Source organism: Gamsiella multidivaricata (genome assembly GCF_025024155.1).
Source record: "Gamsiella multidivaricata strain RSA 2152 chromosome Unknown BC939scaffold_21, whole genome shotgun sequence".
Lineage (NCBI taxonomy): Eukaryota > Fungi > Mortierellomycota > Mortierellomycetes > Mortierellales > Mortierellaceae > Gamsiella > Gamsiella multidivaricata.
This window is the reverse complement of record NW_026251729.1, coordinates 376978-403729: the sequence shown is the minus strand read 5'-3', so window position 1 is coordinate 403729 and position 26752 is coordinate 376978. Positions and strand designations below refer to the sequence as shown.

At 47.7% G+C, this 26752-nt stretch overlaps 15 protein-coding genes across 15 annotated transcripts; 7 read left to right on the top strand and 8 right to left on the bottom strand.

Annotated features, from left to right (window-relative positions):
• Positions 1 to 7: 7 nt before the first annotated feature.
• Positions 8 to 484, top strand: BC939DRAFT_501785 (uncharacterized protein; the record flags this gene model as incomplete). The annotated part of the gene is made up of 1 exon (XM_051560207.1): positions 8 to 484. One exon carries the CDS (start codon positions 8 to 10, stop codon positions 482 to 484), a length of 477 nt encoding a protein of 158 aa, XP_051413885.1.
• Positions 485 to 847: 363 nt separating this feature from the next.
• Positions 848 to 1178, bottom strand: BC939DRAFT_446914 (uncharacterized protein). Its single transcript, XM_051555023.1, has one exon. It carries the CDS (start codon positions 1142 to 1144, stop codon positions 956 to 958), a length of 189 nt encoding a protein of 62 aa, XP_051413884.1. The 5' UTR covers positions 1145 to 1178; the 3' UTR covers positions 848 to 955.
• A 1158-nt stretch (positions 1179 to 2336) lies between these two features.
• Positions 2337 to 4763, top strand: BC939DRAFT_114213 (uncharacterized protein). The gene is made up of 7 exons (XM_051549943.1): positions 2337 to 2935; positions 3009 to 3160; positions 3268 to 3558; positions 3650 to 3763; positions 3850 to 4124; positions 4208 to 4359; positions 4440 to 4763. The coding sequence occupies exons 1-7, from the start codon at positions 2789 to 2791 to the stop codon at positions 4611 to 4613; spliced, it is 1305 nt and encodes a 434-aa protein (XP_051413883.1). The 5' UTR covers positions 2337 to 2788; the 3' UTR covers positions 4614 to 4763.
• BC939DRAFT_114284 (uncharacterized protein) lies at positions 4753 to 6292 on the bottom strand. Its single transcript, XM_051549945.1, has 4 exons — positions 6168 to 6292; positions 5678 to 5995; positions 5468 to 5586; positions 4753 to 5373 (listed from the first exon to the last, which is right to left on the bottom strand). The coding sequence occupies exons 2-4, from the start codon at positions 5973 to 5975 to the stop codon at positions 5083 to 5085; spliced, it is 708 nt and encodes a 235-aa protein (XP_051413882.1). The 5' UTR covers positions 5976 to 5995; positions 6168 to 6292; the 3' UTR covers positions 4753 to 5082.
• BC939DRAFT_446899 (uncharacterized protein) lies at positions 6161 to 9947 on the top strand. The gene is made up of 13 exons (XM_051555022.1): positions 6161 to 6299; positions 6417 to 6527; positions 6650 to 7246; positions 7345 to 7430; positions 7535 to 7564; positions 7649 to 7806; positions 7898 to 8022; positions 8128 to 8216; positions 8301 to 8415; positions 8508 to 8643; positions 8723 to 8984; positions 9073 to 9189; positions 9288 to 9947. The coding sequence occupies exons 1-13, from the start codon at positions 6192 to 6194 to the stop codon at positions 9886 to 9888; spliced, it is 2535 nt and encodes an 844-aa protein (XP_051413881.1). The 5' UTR covers positions 6161 to 6191; the 3' UTR covers positions 9889 to 9947.
• BC939DRAFT_446896 (uncharacterized protein) lies at positions 9911 to 11062 on the bottom strand. Its single transcript, XM_051555021.1, has one exon. It carries the CDS (start codon positions 10785 to 10787, stop codon positions 10308 to 10310), a length of 480 nt encoding a protein of 159 aa, XP_051413880.1. The 5' UTR covers positions 10788 to 11062; the 3' UTR covers positions 9911 to 10307.
• Positions 10771 to 11970, top strand: BC939DRAFT_114186 (peptidase S24/S26A/S26B/S26C). The gene is made up of 4 exons (XM_051549942.1): positions 10771 to 10975; positions 11091 to 11197; positions 11315 to 11486; positions 11597 to 11970. The coding sequence occupies exons 1-4, from the start codon at positions 10856 to 10858 to the stop codon at positions 11744 to 11746; spliced, it is 549 nt and encodes a 182-aa protein (XP_051413879.1). The 5' UTR covers positions 10771 to 10855; the 3' UTR covers positions 11747 to 11970.
• BC939DRAFT_395363 (ubiquitin-like protein Atg12) lies at positions 11835 to 12195 on the bottom strand (the record flags this gene model as incomplete). Its single annotated transcript, XM_051552221.1, has 2 exons — positions 11835 to 11957; positions 12058 to 12195. Coding segments are annotated over 2 exons (261 nt in total), but the record flags the coding sequence as incomplete, so codon positions are not given.
• On the bottom strand, positions 11921 to 13020 carry BC939DRAFT_114225 (uncharacterized protein). Its single transcript, XM_051549944.1, has one exon. The coding sequence runs from the start codon at positions 12894 to 12896 to the stop codon at positions 12195 to 12197; it is 702 nt and encodes a 233-aa protein (XP_051413877.1). The 5' UTR covers positions 12897 to 13020; the 3' UTR covers positions 11921 to 12194.
• A 955-nt stretch (positions 13021 to 13975) lies between these two features.
• BC939DRAFT_527651 (uncharacterized protein) lies at positions 13976 to 15106 on the top strand (the record flags this gene model as incomplete). Its single annotated transcript, XM_051561427.1, has 2 exons — positions 13976 to 14171; positions 14724 to 15106. The coding sequence occupies 2 exons, from the start codon at positions 13976 to 13978 to the stop codon at positions 15002 to 15004; spliced, it is 477 nt and encodes a 158-aa protein (XP_051413876.1). The 3' UTR covers positions 15005 to 15106.
• Positions 15107 to 17186: 2080 nt separating this feature from the next.
• BC939DRAFT_446891 (26S protease regulatory subunit 6B) lies at positions 17187 to 18796 on the top strand. Its single transcript, XM_051555020.1, has 3 exons — positions 17187 to 17345; positions 17448 to 18480; positions 18576 to 18796. The coding sequence occupies exons 1-3, from the start codon at positions 17289 to 17291 to the stop codon at positions 18743 to 18745; spliced, it is 1260 nt and encodes a 419-aa protein (XP_051413875.1). The 5' UTR covers positions 17187 to 17288; the 3' UTR covers positions 18746 to 18796.
• A 102-nt stretch (positions 18797 to 18898) lies between these two features.
• Positions 18899 to 20301, bottom strand: BC939DRAFT_501776 (NADH:flavin oxidoreductase/NADH oxidase; the record flags this gene model as incomplete). Its single annotated transcript, XM_051560206.1, has 2 exons — positions 18899 to 19672; positions 19789 to 20301. 2 exons carry the CDS (start codon positions 20299 to 20301, stop codon positions 18899 to 18901), a joined length of 1287 nt encoding a protein of 428 aa, XP_051413874.1.
• Positions 20302 to 21555: 1254 nt separating this feature from the next.
• On the bottom strand, positions 21556 to 21901 carry BC939DRAFT_501775 (molybdopterin synthase small subunit; the record flags this gene model as incomplete). Its single annotated transcript, XM_051560205.1, has 2 exons — positions 21556 to 21801; positions 21893 to 21901. The coding sequence occupies 2 exons, from the start codon at positions 21899 to 21901 to the stop codon at positions 21556 to 21558; spliced, it is 255 nt and encodes an 84-aa protein (XP_051413873.1).
• Positions 21902 to 22048: 147 nt separating this feature from the next.
• BC939DRAFT_491767 (uncharacterized protein) lies at positions 22049 to 24273 on the bottom strand (the record flags this gene model as incomplete). The annotated part of the gene is made up of 5 exons (XM_051559500.1): positions 22049 to 22382; positions 22466 to 22651; positions 23099 to 23266; positions 23361 to 23478; positions 23642 to 24273. The coding sequence occupies 5 exons, from the start codon at positions 24271 to 24273 to the stop codon at positions 22155 to 22157; spliced, it is 1332 nt and encodes a 443-aa protein (XP_051413872.1). The 3' UTR covers positions 22049 to 22154.
• Positions 24274 to 25135: 862 nt separating this feature from the next.
• Positions 25136 to 26391, top strand: BC939DRAFT_114082 (uncharacterized protein). The gene is made up of 3 exons (XM_051549941.1): positions 25136 to 25794; positions 25869 to 26132; positions 26229 to 26391. Exons 1-2 carry the CDS (start codon positions 25341 to 25343, stop codon positions 26108 to 26110), a joined length of 696 nt encoding a protein of 231 aa, XP_051413871.1. The 5' UTR covers positions 25136 to 25340; the 3' UTR covers positions 26111 to 26132; positions 26229 to 26391.
• Positions 26392 to 26752: the final 361 nt, after the last annotated feature.

Here is a 26752-nt window from a genome sequence, read left to right as displayed (position 1 = left end):
ACCAAACATGTCCCGCTTCCACCGATACTACTACGACCACTTGGTCGCCATCCACAATCATCTTCGCCATGAACTCAAGACCTGTCTTCGCACCCTCCCCACGGCCACCCAGCCCGCATCTGTCAAGTCGAGTCTTCGAGACGTTCTTCTCTTCTGTCGCCATCTTCAGGTGCACCATGACCTGGAGGAAGCCGTTATCTTCCCATCTTTTGCTGCCGTGACAGATATCTCACATTGGAGCCATTCACATGAGACCCTGGATCATACATTAGAGAACATCCGCCAGCTCGCACAAAAGGGCGTCGATCAGGACGGCAAGGACTTCACAGCTGAAAAGGATACTCTAGTCGAAGAGATGCAAAAGCTCTCCGACATTGTCTTGCCTCACCTCTCGGATGAAGAATTTTTGAGCAGCCCCGAAGAGTCTATCAAGCTTTGGCCCACCGAACAGGAAATGCGGCGCGCCTTTCCCTGGATGAGCTAAGCTGCTTCCTTTTTCATCCATCTCTCCTTCATTATATCCAAGCAAGACTCAGTCTTAAAGACTTGTATATTCTACACTCACTTCTATCAAGGAGAAGGGTCTTTTCAAAAGCAAAGCGTACGAAACAATGAAGAAACGAAAATGCACCAGGACCGCAATCGAATTTGAGAAATGAAGAATTCCATTTGGACCCTTGTTTGACAGCGAACTGTTCTGTTGGATGACTTCCTGGATTCGTAACCCAGCTATTGCGACATGACCGAATAAAGATTGTTGAATAAAGCATTGTGCTTGACATGGTTATCATTCAGCTTTAGTCCACACCATACACACATCGTGTTATGCCTCGAGCGCATGAGCTTCCAGATGTCATTAAGGCTAGATAGCTTTTATTGCAGCTCTAATCTATAGCGTCCTATGCGATTCATGCGCAAAACACAGGGTAGCCCTCCGAGTTTGATTCCATGAACGCTAACGTCTTTTCCATGTCGTTCTTGCGCCATGTTCGTCGTATTCGACGGCATAACATAGAAAAAAAGTGAAAGGAAAAGTCAAGATTAGCATTTGTATCAAACAAACACATTTACATACTGAAAAAAAAAGAAAAGAAAAAAAGAAAAAAAGAAAGAAATATAGGTCCACGACCACGCTGAGAGACATAAAGTGCCATTGATCCCTGTCCGGCTGGTGAACCCTCCTCAGACCGGTGAAAGCAAAGATCAACGCACCGTAGAAGACATCGCACCGAGGCCGACGCTCCATCTCACAACACAGCTAGTTTAACATATAGAACAAACAAAAAGATGGGTTCACAGCCACGTTGAGAGACATAAAGTGCCATTGACCCCTGTCCGGCTGGTGGACCTTCCTCAGACCGGTGAAAGCAAAAGTCAACACACCGTAGAAGACATCGCGCCGAAGTCGATGCTCCATCCCGCAACATAGCCAGTTCAACGCGTAACAAAAAGAAGAGGTAGGTCCACGACCACGCTGAGAGACATAAAGTGCCATTGATCCCTGTCCGGCTGGTGAACCCTCCTCAGACCGGTGAAAGCAAAGATCAACGCACCGTAGAAGACATCGCACCGAGGCCGACGCTCCATCTCACAACACAGCTAGTTTAACATATAGAACAAACAAAAAGATGGGTTCACAGCCACGTTGAGAGACATAAAGTGCCATTGACCCCTGTCCGGCTGGTGGACCTTCCTCAGACCGGTGAAAGCAAAAGTCAACACACCGTAGAAGACATCGCGCCGAAGTCGATGCTCCATCCCGCAACATAGCCAGTTCAACGCGTAACAAAAAGAAGAGGTAGGTCCACGACCACGCTGAGAGACATAAAGTGCCATTGATCCCTGTCCGGCTGGTGAACCCTCCTCAGACCGGTGAAAGCAAAGATCAACGCACCGTAGAAGACATCGCACCGAGGCCGACGCTCCATCTCACAACACAGCTAGTTTAACATATAGAACAAACAAAAAGATGGGTTCACAGCCACGTTGAGAGACATAAAGTGCCATTGACCCCTGTCCGGCTGGTGGACCTTCCTCAGACCGGTGAAAGCAAAGGTCAACACACCGTAGAAGACATCGCGCCGAAGTCGATGCTCCATCCCGCAACATAGCCAGTTCAACACGTAACAAAAAACTAAAAAAAGATAAAGACACTGACCTTTTGAGTATAATATCGATATGGACAACTACTACTTGCTTAAAGACGAGTACGATCTGATTCTGAGTGATGAGTAGAACAAGATGTATGTGAATGGTGGCGGTAGTGAGATGGAACCTGACAGTAGGCGCGAAAATTACGTCACCGAAGCGACGAACCGCACGTCCCTCCTGCTTACTAACTCAAAAATCCCTTTTCAGAGAATCTCCAGCTTCTCCAGCACCACCGACAGCCATCATGTCTTTGTCTACCAGTAAGCTGGCAGGCTCAAATACAATGAATTTTGTGGATTTTCTCGCCAGCGACGAGCACAATCACAGCGATTTCAGTTCATATCTAAGGTGCTACCAACTATATCTTTCGAAAAAGAGGCAACCCTTTCAACGATCGGGGAAGTACTCAGTTCCAGAAATGCTGCGGGAGTACAAGGAATATATGGAACAAATAGCCGAGGACCACGTGGAACAAACAATCGACGGCCAATTGACAGCGAATCCACTTTCCCAGCAAGCAGACAATGCTGCCTCAACTATGATAAGCGGAAGCATTGCTTCTGTCGTACAGCTCCATTCACGTAATATTTCATCTTGGCCGCTTGTGATCACGATGCAATGCTAGGGAAGTCAAACGATGTTCATGATAACTGTCGATTCTTCCATAGAATATCTGGAGACAAAGGTCCAAGGAGTACAGGGCCGCAAACGGAAGCAGGCACAGGCAGATGACCATAAGGAACCGGATTGGTGGATCAAGCTCGGTCTAGTGGTGAAGACGCTGGTAAGTTAATGCATAAGATAGGAAAGAAAAAAAAAAGCACGGCTGTTTACTGGCGTATTCCCATTTGCGTTAGAACGGAGGAGAAGACACTGCCATACCTTCACAAATCCCGTCGGAACTCTCAAAGACCCACAAGGCTTTGTTTAAAGTCGCCAGGGACTGCATGCAAGCTTTCCAGGCAGCACCTAAGAAAAAGAGAGACCAAGTACTATTGAAGGACGCTATGTATGCACGCCGTGCTCATGCTCGCTTTGGCCGTTCGGTTGCCCTAACTCATCCTTGCTCGGAATGCTTACTCGTCCTTTCTGCCTCTTGACCCTTGCCTACCTCAGGGTGGCGCTGTCGTGCACAGCGAACTTACACTCGCCAAAAGTAGGAGCATATTTTGAGGATGATTTTCTGGCGCGAGCTTTTAACGCGTGCATGGATTCAGAAATCGACCATCACGAAGATTTAGTGCGTTGGTTGGCTCCTTTGAGGGAGATCGCCCGATCTGGCGACGCATCCGATGTTAGGGACGAGGCCTTGTTTAAAAACGCAGAACTCACGAGAGAGCGTCGAAGAATATGCGCACTAGGAGCGCGGTCGCTTCATGAGAAGGTGCTGGATATCGTGCAACAAATGTAAACTTACATTGCCAGCTGTAATACGTTCGTTTACACCAGAAGAGCTGGCAAGGCTGGAAACTAATATCTTTTGATTGTTAACATGTAGGTGTGCTTTGGTGATAGAACGGCCATTCGGGGACTCGCCCAGCGAGACCGATGCACTCATTGCCTGGGCCAACGTATACAAGACATTACTTCCAACAGGTATCACAATATCAACGTAAGTTTATGCATTTTTTTCGGATGGTCGCCCGTTTTCGTATCATCAGTGGATGTTCTAACGCTGTATTCTTATTATTACTTAAGAGGGGAGACATGGCTGAGAGCCACGTTGCCAGTGCACAGCGAACTAGCAGCGGAGTTGGGGACCGAGGCTGGAGAAGGAGGAGGACGACGCGTGGATATGAGGTTCTTGTACAACGACATTGAAGTCTCTAACGTCGAGTTAAAGGCTCGTTCACGGAAGACTTCAGAGCGCGCCACGCAGACCCGCAAGAATCTGCGGTTGGCCAGGTGCATACAAAGAGAACTAGAACGTTTAGGTGTTCCAACGCCCGAGATCCTGTTTGCTGACGTTTCCGGTAAGATACCTTACGCCATCATTAATTATGGGCAACGATATGAATTATAGCAAACCTCATGCGTTACTGGATTATGCCTGCAGGATACATGGGAATTTTTTCCAAGGTCGTCAAGTTGGATGACATCTATGTCGCAGGCCGAGTTACAGATCAAGTTGTTACACTTCCTACCAGCATGTACACTCTCCGCCAATTCTTGGAGGGATCATCACTCTCGGTCATTATTAATTTCCTGGTAGGTGTGCTACGAAATGCGAGTTTTCCATTTTTGACAGCACACAAGTTTTGCTTACATTGACCAACTTTTGCATTCAGAGCCATCTTGAACGACTTGGAATGGCCGCGTGGGATGCAGCTGCCGCCAAGGAGGCAAGTGATAGCGAGTCCGACTTTGTGGAAGATGTTGAATACGATGTGGATGAGTCATATCCGACTGAAAAGCGCTTCGAGGACAATATCCTCCTCACTCCCAAAAAGAAGCGCGTCTAAGGGCCACTCTCCAATTAACTTAGCCTAGTTGCCTTTGTTACATGTCAGAGTCCATTGCCTTTTGCCGCTTTTCCTTTCACTCGGTGCCCTTTCCTTTGCTACATTATTTTCCACCGCATGTCTCTTTCTCTCTGTCTCTGTACTCCTGAACCAATAACTATGAATTTGATCTTCCCTGTCACCCTGCGGAAAATTACTAGTAAATCATTGATATCATTATTGGGACTCGTGATTGGGCTGCTCGGCTCTACTCTGAGGGAGCACCATACAATGGTTGATACTTTCAGCTACGGATCCAGCTCAGTGCCGGTTTCCCCATCCCTGCGCCGAAATGAATGGCGCCTTCGAACTGATATCAGGAATGTGATTACATTCAACGCAAATGTGCCACGAGGGAGCCAGCAAATAAAGACGCAAAAAAGCAAAGAGTCCTTTCCAGTGTTTGTTCAAAGACATGGCGATGCGACGTTTATTCTGCCTTCTGTCTTTTGTGTTCCCGCTCATCATCACTATCTTCGTCTTCCCTGTCTTCCTCATCCTCATCGTCACTCCAGTTGTTTGCTGGATGCTTTCCAATAATCGTCTGGGCCTTCTCATCTGTATCGTCGTCCGTCTTGGGTCGTTTTGAGCGTTTGATCTTGCCACTCGCAAGCGCCTCTGCAATCTTGTCCCTGATCTCAGTTTGTTTCTTCATACGTTCCTCGTCCTCCTCCGAGGATTCTGCGTAGATTGGAATGTATTCCTCACGCTTAGGGAAGTTCTATATCCACATAGTAAGGGCAATCCAGTGGAATGGTTAATGGAGTTTTCTCAAAATGCATGTAGAAAAAATGCAATTACGCCCACCAACTAACCTTGATATACAGGAGATCCAACTCAAGATCCGCGAGCTCCTTTGATTCCTCCTCTGACGACTCGTGGTTGGGATGTTGCTTCTTGAACGCCGTGATCCTGCGTCCAGCACGTCGCAATTCTAGATAATTATGCACCACATAGCTGTCAGTCAAGTCATAATGGCATTTTTCTCTTTGTATTAACGATTTGCCGTATCAACACTGTCATACCTGTAAAGCGTACGCCTTTGGAGTTCGTCTTGGTCTCGTCTTCCTTCGAGGAGCTTGATTTCTTTGCTGTAGCTGGTGAGGATTCTGGACCAAGTGCTTCAATTTGATCCTTCACTTCGACTATTTTCTTTTCCACATCACCAATGACTTGCTCCGGAAGATCTTTCAGCTTGTTCTTGTTCTGGATAAGCCGTTCCAGATCGCGCAGCTTCTTCTTCAGGAGACGGCGAGGCGCTTTCGACGGGGCCACCTTTCTCTCGAATTTTTTCTTTGTTTTTTCTATCTTTGTGGTCTCCATGATCGACTGAATAATGCTATCTGGTCTCGTATTTCGTGTGTGTGTGTATGAGTAAAGATGTAAAGTTGGGTAAAAAAAAAAAAAAAAAAAAAAGTTGTTGATGCTGAGCGGACTGTTCAAGGAAGAGGTCACACATTCGCTAAAAATTATGCGCGTGAAGCTCGTGCTCGACGTCGCTGCTCTGCCATTCACCTTCATTCGCGAAACTATGGAACTATGGAAGCAGCAATCCCACGGCAGCACACTTCGCGGGAACGACTATTACAGCTCCAGACAACGGAGTCATTATACAACGCAGGACTTTATACCTCAGCCTTGTTCATGGTATAAACCATTTGTTTCTCGCCACAGGAATCGCTTCGTTGTCGACGCAGTTGGTTTTGTCTGTTGACTGGAAAGACTAAACCAGTTATAAATCGTACTATCTGATGCGATTAATAGACGGGAATTCAGCTTTCTACCATCAAAGGCGATGAGAAATGGTTTCAATCAAGGGCTTTGTCGCGGTATGCCCGCTGCTTGACGCGTTTACAGGAGCACCGCAGATCGATTGTAAGTTAGCCGATAGCTCTGTGGTATGCCTTGAATAAAGAGATTGAGAACCACGCTGATAATCCTCTTTTTCTTTTTCTTCTTCCCCTTCTTCTTCAAAAACAAAAACAATGTATATATAGGAATATTACAGGAAAGCAGCATATCTTGAGAACTCACCGTTGCCGTCAGATATCCCGGTATCAATGAAGCTTGGATCCAAACAGGATGGCGAAGGAGTTGCAGAATTGAGACCACCAATGTCTGCAGTAGAGGCGTTACTCTTAGAGAAAAACATGGACAAGGCGACACTGGCAAAGCAAAGATTAGCACGGGATCAGTTCAAGGAAAAGATCCTTCGAACAACATCCAAGCTGGCAGCTCAGAATCGGACTGCCAGCATGATGTCGTCAGCAAAAGCGCCACTTAAATCCAATGCTACGGCAACAGGACTGACCAACGTCGTCCCTACCTCGATTCCAGCTGTGGTCCCTCAGTCTACAACCATGAAAAGGCACTTGGCGTCGCGGATATCTGAAGTAGAGAATTCGAACGAAGCCGAAAGCATTGTTCACGATAGCAGATCAATTATCGGAGGAGTACCCAAAATGACCAATAAATCGTCTGCAGCCCGGCTGGCAGGCGATTTTGTGAATGTTCTACACCAGCAGGATGCAATCAATATCGACCACGCCCAGTCTCGTTTTGAAGCTGGCGATTATGTTGAAGCAGGGCGAGTGGTAAGGATATGCATGCTTGGCTACGAGTTTCATCTCGTTGAAATACAGGAATGAGCGCCATGGACTGAGAAAACTCTATGTTCCTGCTGTACATCTAGATTGCAAAGATATCTGAGAGCAACCGGACAGTCAAAGTGTACTTGCTGATGGTGCGGCTTGCACACAAAAAGATTTTCGTTTTGCCGTAAGTACTTTATTACTATGCATGAACTGGTTACCGAATACTCTACTCCACAACCATCATCTAATCATTGGATAATTCCATTGTACTTCCTTTCATGTTCACAGCGAAAAGGCGTGTTGGGAGTGTATAGCAGAGTAAGTTGCCATGGACCAAGCTGAATACGAGGCATTTCAGCGACACCTGGATGGTTCTTTCACAGTTCATTCTTGTTCATTTAGGATGCAACCTCTGGCAATAGAGGCGTATGTCCAACTCTTGCGCTCACAAGTCCCACTGGCGATTGTCCTCAATATGATTCCCTCCGATTCTTCGGAAAAGCATTGGATGAAGATGTACCTGAAGGGCATGGACAACTTTCTCAGGATGCGGTACCAAGGTAGAGGATGAAATCTTGCTAGGCCTTCTAATTACTGCATTTTTTCACTTTGCTGATAGCCATTGTCGTTTTACTTTCATTGCCTGTATAGCTGCATTATCAGATTTCTCTGCACTGAATGAGATATACCCGGACAACATTGATATCAAACTACGGATGGCACTTTGTCTGAAATGGATGAGCAAGCCTGTCCGGTGCTGCTTCATGTTTTCGCAGGTAATTCTCAACCTTTGCTCGCGTGATTGCTTGCTTATTTCATATAGGTCCGAGTTGTGCGCGAGCGTTTGCTAACGTCTTGTGATATCGACTGAAAATAATTAGGTCCGCAAACTGGATAGCTGCGTGTTAGAAGACATGTACCATTATGGCGCTTGCCTAAAGCAAATGGGCAAAGTGCTTTATTTGAACAAGTATGCCGTGGACTACCGCCATTTATGATGCATATTCCTTTCAAACTACGGGCTGCATTCTAACGACTATAATATTTTTCATAGGCTGGCAGGTGATCTTTTGGGCTACAACGACAAGCATCCGGATGCATGGTGTGTACAGGGATTGTATTGGGAGACGGTTGGGAATAAGGAGAGAGCGCTACTGATGGTATCAAGGGTAAGTACATACAGCGTCTCATGATGCCAAACCCAGCTCGCTGGCATATGTTCAAATGGAGCATAACATATTGATTCTCTGGCTATGAGTAGGCATTACAAATTAAGGCAGATCATTGTGGCGCCCTTCAACTTCGTGGCCAATTGCTTATGGAAACTACACCACTGAAAGCATTACAGTCCTTCCGGGAGGCATACAGGATAGAGAAAAACATTAATACTTATGAGGGTAAAACAGCATTGCAATTTGTTCTCATTTATCTTTTGCATGCTACTTCGGAGACTGAATTCGTATTTATTCTTATTAGGCCTCGTAAATACGTACGTCTTGATGGAGCGCATGCCGGAAGCCATGGATATGGCAAAGGAGGCCAAGAAGCTGATGCCTGACAGTGCGCACGCTCTCGCGATCTATGGAATGGCGGTCTATCATACTGGAGACCAAGACAGCAACGCGGCTCAGGATATTCTGAAGGAGGCTTTGCAAATGGACCCTGGTTGTGTTGAAGCAGCATCATGTCTCGTGATGATCTATGAGAACCAAGGCCAATACGATGAAGCCATCCAAATGTAAGCCAAAGCATTCTGTCAGTCATTGCTGAATTATGAACTTATGCGTCCGGAGGCTAACAGGGACATCTACTTTATTGTCCTCCAGCTTGGACCAACAAGTCGACTACCAACCACCGGACACAGTGCATGTGAGAAAAGCCGAAATCTATACAGCAACTGAGCAGTGGGAGCACGCATTAGCCAGCTATCAAAGCGCATTAAGGTAATGAACTCTTCTACTGCATCTGTCAGTTATGGCTAATATAATGTGCTGATAACTGAATCCCTACACTCACACTATCATTCTCATTGGACGATTAGTGCTAATCCTGACAATGCGCGAGCCAAAGAAGGCATGGCCCATGTGGAAAGGGTTCTCAATGGAGGTGATGAAGAAGACGAGGATGAGATTGAAGAGTCGGATAATAACGAGGATATCGAAGTCGATGCTACTGATGCCATGGACGCCATGGATGTTGCTCTGGATCGCCAAGAGCACATTAGCGACAACTTGGATGAGGACGACGTCTTGACAGGCGACGAAGACCCCGTCGACGAAGTCGAGGATGACCATCAACACAGTCATCACCAGACGCCGCAACATACGCAGGAGGTAGTTTCGCAAAGAGCACGCGGGCTTGGGCAGAGACATCAGCAGTCGCTATACACACCTACGCAAAGACAGGACCAAATACCACAGCACTCCCGGCAGCCGCCACAATTCTCGCAACAGCTACAGCAGCAGCGTGCAGCACGAAGCTCAATACCCGGGTTTGGAATGGGATATCCGCAGACACCATCCAGGTCTGGAATATCCCGAGCTCTACAGAATCAGGCGCCTTTGCGGGTCCCGAGTCACTATACGTCCCAGCGCGAGCGGGAGTATGACGAATACGAGGATGGTGGGGATATGGACGAATAGACAGGCCGTAATAAAGTAGTCTGCATCCGTCGCCTTTTGTGATTTATAATCGTTCAAGGGCCTCTTTTTATTTTATTCAGGAGAAGATGTGCGATTTCCTTAAGTTGAACGGAACTTTGCAGACATCCCCCCTGCGTCTCCTCTTCCAACTGGAAATGATTGGATTTCCTCCACTCTGAATATACAGGATGCGTATCTACATTTCGCTTCAGCTTCCAAATCTCCGGGCTCTTGAGCTCGCCCAGGGCGTGCTCCGAATCCAATGCCAACATCGAGTCCAGGACCACAGCAGTCTTTACGTCCGCCAACGAGATCTTGTTGCCCAAAAAATAGCCGCTATTCCCATTCCCCATCAAATATTTTTCATACCCCTCCACCTATGGCGAAAGTGTGGTTTGCAAAAACTGGTCGAGGGCCTTCTAACGGACCTCTGCGAAGGTCCATACGACTTTCGCCACGAACTTGGTGTTGAGCATCACGGCCTGGGTATAAAAGACATCATTCAGGGTCAGCTCTTTAGGTGTATCTCCCATAAGTTTGAACTTTCGGCCTAGGTGCCGCTCAATAGCGCCCGATTCAGGTATCTCGATAGATTCTCTTGTTGTTATGTTGACCTCATAGAGGATAGGAAGGGTCCCGAACGGAGTTGTGGGCTTGACCTGGGGCCAGTCTGACATGGCCTGGATCTTATTGGTCCAGGACGCGTTGCCCAAACAGAGAAGCGCGCGCAGACATGCACCTAGTCCATGGAAGTTGAAGTAGAAGAGCGTATAGGATGTGTCGCTGCCATTATCGTAAGAGAGTGAGTTGCTGGTGGAAGGTGCCAAGATCATGGTGATACTCGAAGTGAAGTAAAAATTGATGGCACTTTTTTTCTGTATCGTGCTACGTGACTCCATAGGACTCAACTAGACAAAACGGCATTGAATTTACCATTCCTGTCCAGCACTAATCACCATTCGCTACAATGTCATTCGTTTCAGCTGCACGTCAGGCTGCGTGGATGTTCCTGCCTTGGGTTCCAGTCGGCGTATTCTTTGTAGAACATGGATACAGTTTGGGCACCGTTCATGGAAGATCAATGCAGGCAAGCATCACAGCACCAACTCTTGAACAACCGTACTGTTGTCGAAGGCTTTTCCTTCAACGATACTGGAGCTAACCTTTCACTGATGTACTCAATCCTAAAAAAAAAAAAAAAGCCGACGCTAAACCCAGATAGCAACATGCTGCGAAGAGACGTCGTACTATTCAATCATTGGGCCATCGATCGATTTAAATACAAGATCGGCGACGTTGTGACATTGCGGTAAACCAAGCAGGGGGCTGCCGCGCGATCATGACATGGTAAACTTTGTTCCACCCTTGCGCGTTGAGATCTAACAATGTTGCTGCTCCCCACTATCTCGACGATTCAATGCAATAGGCACCCTGATCAGCCAGACCGGATAATCATCAAACGTATCGTGGCACTGGAAGGTGATATTATCCAAACACGGTCCCCATATCCAGAGGCGCATGTTAGGGTGCCTAGAGGCCACTGTTGGATCGAAGGCGACGAGATGTTTCATAGCAAGGACAGCAACAGTTTTGGGCCGGTAAGGTGACATTTGAATCCACTTTGCCGGCGCTTTTTTGCAACTAGGAATTTTGTCCGCATAGCTTCAACGATTCTCACACACTCTTCGTTCAATTCGTGGCAATATAGGTACCACTGGGACTTGTAAAATCCAAAGTAGACTATATCCTGTACCCATTTGACAGATTTGGCAAGGTTCCCGACAAGCCAAAGGGATCGAGGGTGCGTTACGCACCAGGACACAAAGTGTACAACCAAATTGACGACCATGAGTCGTAGAGCCTTAAAGAAAAAATGATCCGATGCGCAAAATGGCTGTTTTGTTCTTGTTTATTACTGTAATGGCTCTCTGTGCTTTTTGATATGTTCATCCCCATGCAGGACTTGTGCAGTAGTTCACGATCAGTTTTCCGTCCGTATTAAAGCTCTTGAACAGGTTGTTAACAATTTCGTCCGGTGCTGGTGAAAATGCACTATTGATGTATAAAAACTATTCGCATGACAGAGGAAGTAGGATGTCAGTCAATATGTGCTGTCATCTCGTGAGGACCAAACTGAAAAGAGAGTTCGTTCAGGGCAAGGACGCGTACCAAAGGATCGGAGTGTTTGTAGTTCAGTTCCCTGCGTAGGAACTGTATAACGGCCATGAACTTGTTGGACGCTGTGATGGTGTACATATTTTGCTTCAGAATGGGCGCGTTTCCAATGGCCCGGAAGCGGACGACCACTATCCATGATAGAAAAGGGGAACGAAGGCAATGTCAGCACAGACAAAGGATGGAATAAAGACTATCGTGTGAAGGCTATTGTAAAGGGCGCCGAGTGTGCAACTGACGCGGGTACCTTTTGAGGTGTCCTTCTTCTTATGGTTTGCAATGACGGTTGCAGATGATGCAGGAGGTCCGGAGGGTTCTGCGGGGGCTGTGGAGGTAGCATCAGATGTCTCCTGAGCCAAGTCGGTCGGTGGTGGGGTTTCTGAGAGTGGTGTCCCTGAGCTGGACATTTCGAGTGGTATATGAATGTGCGAGTTGGGTTTGAGAATGGCAGAGATCGTCTGAAGAGGAAGAGGAGGATGGAGATAACAGGTGGAGAGCGAGTGATACGGAAGAAGGAGCTGTTCTTGTCGGTGCTGTTGCTCTTCTTCTGGCGTCCTATTTATATCGCAGCATGTTCGACTGGGCGAGTGCTGTTGGCGGTCGACTTTGATGGGGAACGAAAAGGATTGATGTCCATGCACAAAGCAAATACTGTACTGAGCATCAAGGCGCCTCGTCTGTGCAAAAGAAACTAGCAATGGTTTCTTAATCGTCGACTTTGGGCTGAAGGTGCGCGACTGCACCAAATATCGCATTTCATATGGGAATAGACGAGGTCTATCTCTACCCCGCAACCAGCGCACTGGACCGACCCGTACCTGAGTCGGGACCATACGATATCATCGCAGCCAACTGCAGGGCAACAGGACGGCAACCAGAAGCACCACTATCGCGTCAATTCGAGAAGCACCGCCCTGGCTCCCACACATGGCCCATAATTTTTCTACGCATCCAAACCTCTTTTTTTTGGATGGGATCTAAAGGTTTCCGGCGAACGCCTGATATTGATCACAACCTTTACACCAAACCTCTATCTCCGATAACTTTACATTCTCGCGATTCTGCGACGGGCATCTACGGCTTATAACCTTTTCTCAAAAAAAAAAAAAAAAAAAAAAAGAAAGCATGTGAGGTTACTGTGCGCTATGAACACTCCGTTCTTCTCAGTCCTTTTTATAGTGGCCCGACGCGTTGAGTAGACATCCTAGGGTCTCTTTCCTCTACAATTTGATCTGTATACACAGACCACACAATGGAAGTTGCATACAATATCGTCGAGTGGGCAATAGAGATGCTCGGGACTCCTGCCAACTTGGTTCTTTACTTGGACGGCCCTCTTTCGCAAGAAAAGGAATTCGTTCATACCTATTAACAAGCAATCCGCGCAAAGGCCACGATGGGGGCTCAAATCAGCATCAGTCAGCTGAAGGATTGCGTGAAAATAAGCTATGTGCGCGGAAACAGCAGCTCGTTATCGTGCAGAGAAACCTGGCAATGGTTTTCTATTGGAGACTCGAGACGCGACAGGCTTTTGAAAGGCATCTTCAGCAGAAGGAATGGTCTGCGCAAGGGTGCCAGGCCGAAGCGGATCTCAAGGCCGCTCAAGACTGCATGCCTGACGATATTGTCCTGTCGCGGAGCAGTGTTATTTTACGCAAGGATCTCGACTGTATGGCGACCGATCTCGAAAGATCGATTTTTCGGTTTACGGTGTTCCACATATCCCAGAGACACTACATATCAATAGACTCAGCTCATAGTCCTGGGCGTGGTTTCCAAGAATGAATACAGCACCAACGCCCCCTCGCTGGGATGTGCCACTAACTTCAGCGTCATCAAGCGTTTGTTCTGATGTATCTTATATTTTTTTTGGTACAGCAGCATCTATCTCACAGTCTGATCGTTGTTAAGAATGCAGGAAAAGAGACGTTCGACACTTCGTTACGAGTCTTTGTCTAAGGCGCGCAGACTCTTTTACAGCCTAAGTCGCGAGTCCAGTCCTTCACGGCACCCGCGTATCAAGAACCTCGCTCCAACTTCAACCATCTTCGAGACCAGTATACCGAGATTCAGGAGGTGCTGCAAGATGGGCGCCAAACGGAAAAAAGGTACGGACCACTGCTGCTCTGTCATCAAATGCTGTTTGTATTCCTATGCCACTTTCCTAAGCGCATCCATCTTACTAACGCTGCCTTCTTCATTGCGAATCATAATAATGCGTCATCTGTGGGGGATATTCACCAGCACAAGTCCATACAGACATTCAGCGGCTACCGTACGATTGATCGCCCTGCTCCTCCACAAGACACAAATGCCCCGAGAGAAGAAGGCGCGAAGGAGACAGCTGACCGGCCTTCTTTACCTCCAACAAAGACACCCCATCACCGGCCACGATATTCCGCCAAAGTGCGCAACCGAAAAATAGAGCACGAACCACCAGAGAATATGAAGCAGTACTTATGGAAACCTTAGAAGCTGGCGCCTTTTCTGGCGCCAGACCGCGGTGCCGATGCTCCTGAAAAGAATAATGTCGCATATTTCACCAGAGCCCAAGGTAGTTTACTTAATGTGAGGAATGTAATAAATACGCAATCGGTGTGGTGCGTGGACTTACATCTCTTTCTCACCCACTTTCGGTTCCCAATACTTCACAAAGAAAGAGAATCCAACAGTGAGTGAGAAGGTGATGGCGGTGGAGAACACGCGCAAGGCCGATATGGTCCGTGCTCTGCGATGGAAACATCCTACAGCAACCCTCGATAATGGGATTCTATCCGCGAATGTCAACAGGACCTTAGACCGAGAACCTGATTTGGCGCGCGAAGTACTCAAGCATATTCGGGAAGCCGTCCACCTCTCAGCGAACACCAAGCGATCCCGCCAGAAGGTTGTTGGTCGATTCATTGAGTGTGATACTACTCAAGGCATCTTCCAGGAGTAGAACTGTTAGACCATATCTGTCCATGTATTCCAGCGAGGAGCAAAGGTGACGGAAAAAACGATACGAACGACGAAGAGGAAGAGAGAGAAAAGAGGAAAGGGAAGGAAGAGGAGGAGGGTGAGAAGGGTCAAGGCAGTGTTCAGACTCAGTTCCTTGGCATGCTACTACGAGATCTCTATTCAGGCAATCCCTCCGACAAAACGCAGATCGGCCAGTGCATGCGACGGTTTCTTGATTGAGAACAGGACTTAGAATTTCTGGACAAAGGAAATGAAGCTGCAATAAGGACGAGAGTGTCATATCCAGGAACGGCATTACTGCGATCCGTTGCCTCACAGCACTCAACTGAGTTCAAGCGAATTACAGAAATGGTACCTTGGAGTTGCATGAAAAGGTAAAAAACTTTATTGACTTTAACTCGGGTAACAATCTAAAAGATGCGAAGTTAACAGCGCCAGCTCTTGCTATTGCAGCTTAAGACCTAAAAGGACAAAGGGCTCTTGCCAGATGAGCGCAGCATCGAGATTCGTAGCGAGTTCTCGGCGATCGAGAATTTTATCCGCTTGAACCAAATCAGCAAGAATCCTCGTAGGCTAGTTTCTGTAACGCCTATTAGCCAGCCTTTCGCTTCGTACTCGGAAGAGGAGCTGCTTTGTATCTTTTGGCAGAGCAAGGTGCTCAAGAAGAACCTTATGGAGCAAGGATTATGCCCTTGCACTTCGAGACGCAGAGTACTGGCTGGTCAACCAAGAACTAGAGTTCCTTATTACAAGGCTATTCATGAAGTAAACCAGGAGCATTGAATCGTACAAGAATCCAGCAATATTCAACAGCATCTTACGTTCTTTCGGCAAAACAACTTCGATCCCAAACCCTACATCAAACGCGACTATCCCCTCCATGGGCTTCTTCGGACTGATATTTTCGCCCTCAGTACTCGCTTTCAAACTGAGGGAGTTGCAGTTGGTCTGATACATTCGACTCACCTAGGATGCCTTCCACCTCAAATCACCTCACTAACGGCGGCGTGGATTACTATTTTGACCAAAGTCCGAAACGTTGTGAGGATCCAGGAGGATGTCACAGCTCTTTGAGGATGTAAACCAAAGTAAATCAAGATCCTATGTTTCGATCTTTGCCAAGCCTGTGTAGTCGGGGTGAACGCGTTGTTACCCAAGAAGGCTAGACGTGATCAGACGGCGGTACCCATATGGAAGAGCCATTCGATGGCACTACCTCCACTGCCAGCCCTGTCACTTATTACAATCTGACTGTGAAGTATAAAGCTGTTTATCAGCCATCCTTCAAGCACAGACACTGGATGAAAGAGCAGAAAAGAACCGTACCTCTCAACAAAACAAAATTAATCAACGACATCGAGGGTGATCTGTCCCCTCTTCGCGGCGATGGCTCCAGCTGTATAACTTATTTCATGGAGCTCGAAAAAGCACAAGAGGGGCTCGATAGCTTTACAACCACAGCAACATGCGCTTCAAAAAACATTTGTGGGACGCCGGTAAGGCCAGGGATGCCGAATCCACTATCATTACGGACCGTTTGCTTAAGTTAATTGGGGGGGTCAATCGGCAGGCAGAGGGATGAAACCAACAAGGGATGGGTCTTGGACAGTTTTCATCAAAGACCAGGTTTTCCTCTTTGCACGAGTCCTTCTAGTCGTACTTTGTTCAAAAAATATGAACCGGGGATATGAAATATTGAGCATCCTTTTCTGTTTTTTATTGTGGATAACATTAGCGTGGTGCTGCTTCCTTTTTACAGTTTGCTAGGCTAGGTCCCTTGGTTACTTTGTCGTGAGTGTGAATGAGTATTACACGATAAATAAGTGCCCAACATGCGAGCAGTTCGGCAAGTCGAGATTCGTAGACTATATTGCAAGGCCTGTAGCATCTACAACGTCGTTCTATATCTCTAGCCAATGTATGAGAATGGGACGTATCCCTGGGAGCAAGCTGCGAAGTTGTAGACAGAGCATGGCAGTAACACCAGCAGCGCCAGTATGGTATCTGCCTCTGCAGGACAAGAGGATGCAAGCGAGCAGCCTCCAAGACTCTAGAGTCTTCGGCTACGTAATTCCTCGATGGTGACGTAGCTTCAACCTGTGCTGAAATGACTTTACTTTCCAGGCGACGCGTCAAAAAGGAAGGACATTCAAAAGTGCGCATGAACCATTCGTCCCTTCCACTCCTTTTGCTTGCCCATCACTTGCAAACATCTTTCCTTCTATCTCACTCATCACCCAAACCCAACTCGATCACATATTCACATGGAGGAGCTCGGAATCAAACCTGCCGCCACTTCAGAGGCTACCTTGAAGCAGAAGGTGCGTTGCCTTCTAATTCTTGCCCTGATAACGTACTTTAGCAAATCGTGTTCAGCGCAATACTGACAAAACCATTTGCTCGCTGTAACCTGGTCACCATAGGAGGCTGGAAACAATATCGACCAACCCGAGCAGGGACCTCTGGCGCATCTAGCCTCAAACGATCTCTACACTCGCTACAAAAACCTGCAGCGTCACCTGGAATTTCTGCAGCTTCAGGAGGAATACATCAAGGATGAGCAAAAGAATCTAAAGCGAGAACTGATCCGCGCACAAGAGGAGGTCAAGAGGATTCAGTCAGTCCCCTTAGTCATTGGACAGTTCCTGGAGCCGATCGACCAGCATACAGGTATTGTTTCCTCGACAACTGGGGCCCAACATGTCGTCCGGATTCTCAGCACGATCGATCGCGAGCTTCTCAAGCCTTCGTGCTCTGTTGCGCTTCATCGCCACTCGAATGCTCTGGTCGATGTCTTGCCACCAAATGCGGACTCGAGTGTTGAGATGCTCGGACAGGACGAGAAACCCGATGTGACCTATGCAGATGTCGGTGGACTGGATATGCAGAAGCAGGAGATCAGGGAAGCCGTCGAACTGCCCCTCACTCACTTCGACCTTTACCGCCAGATTGGTATCGACCCCCCGCGTGGAGTTTTGCTCTATGGACCTCCTGGAACTGGCAAGACTATGCTGGTTAAGGCCGTCGCCCATCATACCTCAGCATCATTCTTCCGAATGGTCGGATCAGAATTTGTACAGAAATATCTTGGAGAGGGTCCAAGGATGGTCAGAGATGCGTTCAGGATGGCACGCGAGAATTCGCCTGCCATTATTTTCATCGATGAGGTCGATGCCATCGCAACAAAACGTTTCGATGCTCAAACAGGGGCGGATCGTGAGGTCCAGCGTGTGCTTTTGGAATTGTTGAACCAAATGGACGGTTTCGATCAAGGCTCAAATGTCAAGGTCATCATGGCCACCAACCGTGCCGATACATTGGATCCCGCCATCCTGCGTCCCGGTCGTTTGGATCGTAAGATCGAGTTCCCCACACCTGATCGTCGCCAGAAGCGCTTGATCTTTGCAACCGTTACCGCCAAGATGAACCTTTCAGACGAAGTTGATCTGGAAGACTGTAAGTCAGCTAGGTGAATCATGCAAATACCGACTGCAAGATGTGCTCCCTACAACAGGTTTTAATCCCAACTATTCTTATTTAACACCATATAGTCGTCTCTCGACCAGACAAGTTGTCAGGAGCAGAAATTGCGGCCATTTGCCAGGAGGCTGGTATGCATGCAGTCCGCAAGAACCGTTATGTTATTCTGGCTAAAGATTTGGAGAAGGGATACAAGAGCAACGTGAAGAAGACAGACACCGACTTTGAGTTCTACAAGTAAAACGTTTTGAAGCAATATTTCAAATAAATATATGGCTACATGGAATTCAACAAATTTTATGGCGATGGGTGTTTCCAAAGTATTGCAGTGAGGTAAGTATATTACGATTATTGTTCTATGAAGATATATGCAGGGCTTCTAAGCGGTCAAGACCTATACGTATTTTGCAGCAAAGTACTGGGGTGCATATGAGACCTTGATACCCAACTCGCGGGCGGCGTCTAGCGTAAAGGAAGGGTGCTTCAGGAAACTGCGTGCGGCAGCGACAAGGTCAGCCTTCTCGGCCTCAAGGACCTCTTGGGCCTGCTTTCCGCCCGTGATCGACCCGACAGCGACAACAGCCAGGCCAGGGACATCCTTGCGGACACGCTCAGCGTAATGAACCTGGTAACCGGGCGAATACAAAACCTTTTGCTGAGCAGTGTTGCCTCCGGACGAGATGTGGATCACATCGACACCGGCCTCCTTGGCCCACTTGGCGATCTGGACAGTCTGTTCAATCTCCCAGGATGGTCCCTCCAAATGCTCGATGCAGTCCGAGGCCGAGACTCTGAGGAAGATGGGCTTTTCAGCAGGGAAGTTGGTCCGAACTTCTTTAATGACCTCCAACATAAGGCGGGCACGGTTCTCGAGCGAACCGCCATAGGCGTCTGTGCGATGGTTGGTGACAGGCGAGAGGAAGTTGTGTATCAAATAGCCGTGAGCACCGTGGACCTCGACAGTGTCCATGCCTGCCTTGGCGGCTCGGACAGCAGCAGCACCGAATGCCTTAATAACCTGTTGGATCTCGGCGATGGAGAGCGAGCGGGGTACGACGTGCTTCTCGTCCCATTGGAATTCTGGGCCGCCAGAAGGGGCAATAACATCATCATTCCAGTACTCAGAATCGGGATAAGCCTCAGAGTCGTAGGGGACTTTGGTAGAAGCCTAAATGAGCGATTGACGAATCAAATCATCGGCCCGACTTAGTAATTGACTTGCATAAGGTTTCCTGTGTAACTAACTGCAAAAGGTTCGATTGAATTCCGATGTATGTTACATACCTTGCGACCGGCATGGGCAAGCTGGATGCCCATCTTGGATCCCTGAGAATGCACAAAATCGACGACGCGCTTGATGGCCGGGATATGATCGTCGGACCAGATACCCGTGTCTGCAGGGCTGATGCGGCCTCTAGGTTCCACAGCAGTGGCCTCTGCCAGAACCAAGCCAGCGCCAGAGATGGCGAACGATCCCAGATGGGCCAGATGATAGTCGGTCATAAATCCATCCTTGGAGGAGTACATGCACATGGGTGCGACAATGATCCTGTTGGCCAGGGTTAGGTCCTTGACTGTGAAGGGCTGGAAGAGCAGGGGAGTCTTCTTGATATCGCCGATGCTGGACCCGGGTGCGACTGGGGGCCGGATATGGAACGATTCTTGTTCATAGTGTGGTGCAGACGAATAATGCTTCTTATAGGTAATGTTCGATCCATGGGTGGGGTTTCCTGAGGTGATCGTGGCCTTGGAAGCCGGCTTGACCGCATTGGCGATGAAATAGAAGGCGGACAGCATTATGGATAAAATGAAAAAGGGCAATTGAAGAATGAAAGGAGGGCAAGAGAGAAAATGGGATGGGAGTGCTGAACAATAATGATAAAACAGGGACTAGCTTTTACAGCCTTTATACTTAGACAGGTCTTACTAATCTTGCTGCGTAAACAATTTCATTTCCAGAAACTGCGGTTGAAGGCGTCATCTCATGGAAGTCGCTATTGCAGGCAAACCTTATTCCAGGTGTGCATTGGTGAGCGGGCGAAGCATGCAATTCCAACAAGTAAAAAAGACGAGAACAGTGAAGTACATGATGAACCCCTTGTAGACTTGACGTTCTTCAGCCGTATGCCGCGATACTCAGCGAAGATATATACGGTCTGCTCGCTTGATCTTCTGAAGTATCTTGGCCCTCAATGCATTCTTTCAGTTCACGCAATTCCTGCCTGAAAAATCCAAAGATCTCTAGTGAACATCCTTCCAGATGAAGCTCCAGAGGATGCTCGAAATGTGTGGCGATCGAGTTGTAATAACCGAAGCAGCCGTAACACTGAAATCGAATGCATTCAGTATCTCTGTCCAAGTATCGAATTCCAAGCACAGGGTACCAAAGTGGATCCTTTACAGTGCGCTCCTAGCTTTCTTTCCGTTGAACACTGCTGTTTGGCAGGTTGCGTAACCTATGGGTATATGACGCATGGTGCCACATACCGTTCACACCGCATTGGCTCCCAATCATAAACTTGGAGGGTGCTGGCACTGATGCCTTCGTTAAAACATGTGTGAGGTCGTCAATCCAGACCACCATGCCATCTGGTCAAACTACTTGAATGTCGAGTACGGTGAGTGATTGCGAAATGGAGGGTTGGTCTAGTATATACCACTGCGCAATGCACAATGATTAAAAGAGAGCGTGGTGCAAAATGCGATTTTTCTGAGGATGAAGGAGACAGAAAGATGGAAGAGGTAAAGACCCGAAATATAGGGAGGCAAGAAGAGAAGTGTTAATGGATAAGAAAGAGGATAGAAAGGTAGGGTGGAAGCAAGCAGCCCCAACGTTGCACAAGTGCTTTCATGCACAACGGACTTTCCAGATTCAGGTACGAGGATATAATATTTTTTACAACGCAAGGGATGGAGAGCTTTTCTTTGTTTTACTTTACAATTGGCATCTGTACATGGTCGCAATCTTTAATCCATCGGTTGCTCGCAGTAAAAGGTATTCGTAGTCAGCATCCATGGATCCGGAGTGGCATGCTGTAGCGTAATTAAGCGTTAACCTCCGCTAACAGGAGGAATGACAGCGACCTCGTCCCCAGGCTGGACGGTCCAAGACTGATCTTGATCCATGTACTCCATGTTCACTGCAAACATGGATGTCTTGAGAATAGGGGCGAGCGCAGGGTGACGCTCCACAAGTAGCCGTGTCAGGACTTGGGCATTGATATCAGAGGACCATTCGAATTTGTCAACCTCGGCCTTGGAGGCATCCTTGGCTGATGCAAAGTAGAGAACCGTGAACTGGTCGAGCAATTGATAGAGTTAAGAGCAGTGTTGGCTGTCGGGTTGTAAAGCAGGCAATAACGGTACGTGAGAACATGTCTGTCCTTACTTGTGACATTCAGGCAATGGAGAAGAATTGGAGGTGCTGATGAGGAAGCTGAATGAAGGAAAGAAGCGCGCTTTCAGTCCAGGCGGATACACAAACGTGGGCACCCCGAAAAAATATTAAGAGACTCGAAGAAACCACAGCTAGAACCCTTAACAACCTTCCTTTTTATTTAGAGCATAGTAGGCCCCCGACTTGTGTACCAGCCTGAGAGGAGACGAATGTCGTCTGCGCCTAAAAAGGCAATGACTGAATTCATGTGCATTTAATGCTCTCTCGGTCTCTCCCTCAGGCTGGGGTCGAGCCTAAGCGGGGGTGGCGCTAATCCATTCTTGATCTTAAAATACTCGACGCGGAAATCCGCGTCAACTGCGCCTTCCAAAAGATAAACCAGATAGTCTGCCCGCACGTTCCGTTCGTGGCCCAGGTGTTTCTGCTTTAAGGTCTTGTGCCAAGATTCTACCCAGTTATTGGTGGTGACTTCTTGGCCATCCTATTATCAGGGTGTGCGCATCAAGTTCAGTTTCCAGAGCCTTCCACCTATTGTCCATCTTTGCTCACATCAAGAACCCTTACCATTCTATGATATGCAGTCCAGCGCTCCACATGTTCGTTGAGCCAACGATTCTCGATATACTCGATTAAAGTAGTTGCTGTGGGGAATTTTCTTTTAAATGCTGCCCATAGGCGCTCCTGATCCACCGCAGTCTTAGCCTTGCGAATCTCTTTCAACAGTGGTCTCATCTGCATGCATTCCGCAACCTAACAGTTATTGACCGAAGTGGTACAGGTAAGAGGCGTTACGTTAATACCTTGCGAATATGCTAAGTGACTCCGGAGAATTGCAGCAAGCAACATGGCTGTAGAAACCCACCGAACGCTTCTCCTTCAAATGCTTCTCCCAGAGCTGGGCGACATGGAAGTCGCAATAAAAAATCCTTGTGTGAGGGAATATGCTCAAGATAGCAGCAGACTCAGTTAGGGCACAGTCGACCATGAATGCTGCTGTTCTCAGGCCATACTCATTTGTCAGCCATCGCAACCAAGCTTGAATGTTATATCTATGTGTTATAGCGGCGCTGGTCAATCGTCGCATAAGGAAGCACCAAAAAAGTTGGGGTAAAAGGTAGTAAATGCAACGTACTGTGATTCAGAAGAGCTGATCAGAAAGGCGACTGGAATGCCTTTCTGTACAACTCGATCCTTTACCAGCAACGTGAACAAATAAGCTGATTTGATAGTGGTGCCGCCATCCGATAGCAATATCTTGATACTTGTTACAGTCTTGTGGGTGGAGTCCATACAATAAATGGAGTTGTTGTCAGCCATCACCTTGCAAATAGTGAAGAAGGAATATAGAAAGCGGATTGTCAGCATCTACAGCACCTCAGTGATAATAATAAACAACGCTTTGCACAATATATCTCAAGCTGAAATGATGTGCACCAGGCAATCAAAAAAAGCCATCAACCTGCTCTCTCGGTTTGTGGTCGAACAGGGTCTTTCCTCTCTTTTCTCTAATGGCTTGGAGCCATAGCTCGATACTCTTCACAAGGTCCTTGTCCTTCTGCGATTCCCTTATTCTCCGCCTGTAAAGAGCAGCCCGAGCATCGTTCTGGCTGATGGCTAAAGCAGGTGGGGGTATAACATTGCCGCTTTGCATCTGCTTCAGTAAATTTAAAAAGAGCAATTAGCATCGATTATGGCATATCTTGGCGAATAACATACACAACATGCACATAGAAGACTCACGTCTTGCACCAACTCTTGATCAGGACGTAACTTCTTCTGGATCGACTTCCAATCATGGCCTTGATCAACCTGCTGTTGGAGCCATTCTCGGTCATTTCGTCCGCAAGGCAATTTCGCTCGTGCTGTGGCAGACGTGTCATGATTATGCTCCCAATGATATTCGACTTGAATCTCGTCTTTTTCAATGATTTTCCGCACAGTGAGGGATGCCTTGCAATCTGCTCCAACAGAAACGATTCCGTTCTTGATTTCTTTTGGTTTATGCCAACGGCGGCATATGTACTGCAGGCTCCAGTCAAACTCAGGCTTTCTGCCAGGGCGACTCGCATGTGTGGCAAGGTGGGAGGACCTGTTGGGCAAGGGGTTTCATGGTCCTGCCTGTAAAATTTAGAGTGGGCGGCAGTTCGGTACTGCCAATCATATGCTCGCCTCTCCTGCGCCCAAAAAGCGCGAAACTCTTGGCAAGTGAAGGTAAGAATCAGGGGATTGACTGATTGAGGTGGAATGGCAAAAGGTGTGATGGGATCCAGGGGGTTGACGTCGGGAGGGGCAAAATGAAGGATGTCCTTTATTCTCAGAACAATGGGCAGCATGGTTGACAGTGCAGAGGGAACGGGAAGAGAAAGCACCATAGTAGACACGGCTCTAATTTATAGATCTCTGTTAATGGCAATGCATGATGGCTGATATCGGCGTTTTAAAGGTTGAAATGGCAATCTTGTTCGCGTCTGCCTTAAGACCAATGAGCGTGAAATCCACTATGTAACAACGGCCTCATGTGATAGTTGTCAAGAACTTGACATGAAAGGAGAAGAAAAGATAGAATTTTATTGTTGTCTACAGAATAGACTATCAAACTGAACATGAATATGTGTTGGGCTAGAGGCGAAGGGGGACGAAGACGGGAAGGGTGATGCTGGAGGAAGTATGCCTTCTTGTAATCGCAAATGCTGCTTAATCGCGTCTTGAGTTCTCGCCCCGTTCCAGCTAGAAGGACGCGTGTCGTTTTTGTTTCCTCCCCCGCGCTCACTTTCCCTTATCCGCTCCTTCTGCCCATTACCATAACCAATATTGGCTGTTTGTCCTTTGAACCATTGCCTTCACAGGTACGTGCCATCCTTATTGGAGCAAATATTCTTTTTTATTGCTCCGCATCCTCTGCATCTCACTTCGTTGCCACTTATCACCCTTGGTTGCAATTGGTCGAGTCCACCTATCGGATTTCTTCACTTGTCATCTTTCTCATTCCACTCCTTCCTTGTACAGCCCTTGTTTGGTATAAATCTCATATCTAATCAACGTTGCCTCGACTCTCCATTTCACCATTGGTATCCAGTCCGCGTCATGGGGTGCCTTTCCTTTTGGCGCTTCCTGACGGCCAAAAAAAAAAAGCGATACGACCCAGCTTTACGAAAACCGCGAAATCAACGCCAAGCTCTTGGTGAACCACACAACAAATTCGCGTCGACATGCAAGGAAGCTTTTATTGTACGATTCGATACGCCTATACTCATTGCAGTGACCTTGAGGCCGCCCATGCTCTGGTCATGAAGAATCTCGAAAAACGCATCATGGATCCAACGACAGTCATTCTATACTTCGATGGCGCTCAATGCGAGGAAAAGCTTGCAACCCATGAAAAGCGCCAGAATGCTCGAAAAACGGTCATCGACGCCGCCGACGATCATGTCACACTTTCATGGATCGCGTATCCGAAGGCGCACATATCAGGAAGCGCCATTTTACCAATGTCGATAAGCAACTCACAAACGCCTTTCGCTGGGATGTGGAGGCTCGGAACGGACTTGTCCGCTTTCTCGAGAACCACGGATGGAGGGTCGTGCAGTGTGATACAGAGGTGGATGTCAAAATCGCCACAGATACCATGGAAGGAGACATTGTCATCAGCGGGGACTCGGACTTTCTCATTTACCACAGCATCCCTGTTGTTTGGCGACCAGTATGTGGTGGCGGTTTCTTGGAGTATCGGAAAAATGACATGTTATCTGCGCTGGGACTCGAGACGGCAGAGCAGCTTACGGTCTTGGGTGTTGTGTCGACCAATGATTACAATCGCAGTTTGTACGGCCTGGGATGCGAGATCAACTATAAGATCGTTAAGGATATGAAAGCCAAAGGATCAGACGATCAGGGTGCGTACTATGCATTGGGTTTTTCACATTGAAAAAAATGTCTTGTTCTAATACATTCATCTTTTATCTCTTAGTCAAAGACGTACCGGCACTAGTGAAAGAATACCTTGCTGATGAACGTGTTGTTATCAAGAACAAACGCGGCATTACTTTCGACACGAGCATCAATGTTTTCGTCCATCTTCACCAAACTCCGATCGCGCATGGCCAACATGACAAACCAGATACTACCGCACTTAAGGCGAGATTGGGGGCATCAAGGAAAGGTACCAGTACGCTCGCAGCAAGTTTACCGAGCGGAAACAGGCGCAGTTAGCTTCCAGACAGGCAACAAAGAGGTATGCCTCACCAACACATTTCAGTTTGTCCGTGATGACAATTGCATTTGCAGTATTTTATTAATTCCTTTCTTCTTTCTCCATTTTTGTACGTAGTGCGTTGTCCCCCGGTTCTCCACCTCGACATCGATCCTCTCAAAAGTTCAACAGGTACCGCACCATCGACCGCCCGCCTCCGAAGGACAGCAAGGATTCGACTACCACACCTCCTCCTCGCCCTCGCTATTCCTTTAAAACCAGGACGAAAACAGTAACGCACGAACCTCCACAGGCAATGAAGCGCTACAAATGGAAGCCATGGACCGAGCTGCCTGAGAGTCCTTTGGAGAAAGTTGAGAACAAGTCGACCCCAAAGAAGCCAGCTAAGAAGCCAGCCAAGAAGCCATCGAAGCTACCAACACCTATTGAATCCATGGACAAGCGACAGCTCTGGAATGGGCTGAAATGGGAGCACCCAAAGGCGACTCTTCGTATCGGCACTATACAAGCAAACATCAGGCGGCATTGAAAACCAGGGCGGACGTCGCTGACGAGATGATTGACTGCTTGCGGGAGGCCGTTGGGGAGGCCAACAAGACCAAACGACGTGCTCAGAGACTCATTGCTCTGTACGTGGAAAG

Bases quoted from the DNA above. Each gene is read 5' to 3' on its own strand.
- BC939DRAFT_446914 (XM_051555023.1), bottom strand. From the start codon at position 1,144: ATGTCTCTCAGCGTGGTCGTGGACCTATATTTCTTTCTTTTTTTCTTT.
- BC939DRAFT_114213 (XM_051549943.1), top strand. From the start codon at position 2,789: ATGTTCATGATAACTGTCGATTCTTCCATAGAATATCTGGAGACAAAG. The intron at 2,936-3,008 runs GTAAGTTAATGC...CATTTGCGTTAG, and splicing joins GTCTAGTGGTGAAGACGCTG to AACGGAGGAGAAGACACTGC. The intron at 3,559-3,649 runs GTAAACTTACAT...GTTAACATGTAG, and splicing joins CTGGATATCGTGCAACAAAT to GTGTGCTTTGGTGATAGAAC.
- BC939DRAFT_114284 (XM_051549945.1), bottom strand. From the start codon at position 5,975: ATGGAGACCACAAAGATAGAAAAAACAAAGAAAAAATTCGAGAGAAAG. The intron at 5,587-5,677 runs GTATGACAGTGT...ATAATTATCTAG, and splicing joins CAAAGGCGTACGCTTTACAG to AATTGCGACGTGCTGGACGC. The intron at 5,374-5,467 runs GTTAGTTGGTGG...ATGTGGATATAG, and splicing joins TGGATCTCCTGTATATCAAG to AACTTCCCTAAGCGTGAGGA.
- BC939DRAFT_446899 (XM_051555022.1), top strand. From the start codon at position 6,192: ATGGAAGCAGCAATCCCACGGCAGCACACTTCGCGGGAACGACTATTA. The intron at 6,528-6,649 runs GTAAGTTAGCCG...ATGTATATATAG, and splicing joins AGGAGCACCGCAGATCGATT to GAATATTACAGGAAAGCAGC. The intron at 8,644-8,722 runs GTAAAACAGCAT...TATTCTTATTAG, and splicing joins AAACATTAATACTTATGAGG to GCCTCGTAAATACGTACGTC.
- BC939DRAFT_446896 (XM_051555021.1), bottom strand. From the start codon at position 10,787: ATGGAGTCACGTAGCACGATACAGAAAAAAAGTGCCATCAATTTTTAC.
- BC939DRAFT_114186 (XM_051549942.1), top strand. From the start codon at position 10,856: ATGTCATTCGTTTCAGCTGCACGTCAGGCTGCGTGGATGTTCCTGCCT. The intron at 10,976-11,090 runs GCAAGCATCACA...AAAAAAAAAAAG, and splicing joins TTCATGGAAGATCAATGCAG to CCGACGCTAAACCCAGATAG. The intron at 11,487-11,596 runs GTAAGGTGACAT...GTGGCAATATAG, and splicing joins ACAGCAACAGTTTTGGGCCG to GTACCACTGGGACTTGTAAA.
- BC939DRAFT_114225 (XM_051549944.1), bottom strand. From the start codon at position 12,896: ATGGTCCCGACTCAGGTACGGGTCGGTCCAGTGCGCTGGTTGCGGGGT.
- BC939DRAFT_446891 (XM_051555020.1), top strand. From the start codon at position 17,289: ATGGAGGAGCTCGGAATCAAACCTGCCGCCACTTCAGAGGCTACCTTG. The intron at 17,346-17,447 runs GTGCGTTGCCTT...TGGTCACCATAG, and splicing joins AGGCTACCTTGAAGCAGAAG to GAGGCTGGAAACAATATCGA. The intron at 18,481-18,575 runs GTAAGTCAGCTA...AACACCATATAG, and splicing joins CGAAGTTGATCTGGAAGACT to TCGTCTCTCGACCAGACAAG.
- BC939DRAFT_114082 (XM_051549941.1), top strand. From the start codon at position 25,341: ATGGATCGCGTATCCGAAGGCGCACATATCAGGAAGCGCCATTTTACC. The intron at 25,795-25,868 runs GTGCGTACTATG...TTTATCTCTTAG, and splicing joins CAAAGGATCAGACGATCAGG to TCAAAGACGTACCGGCACTA.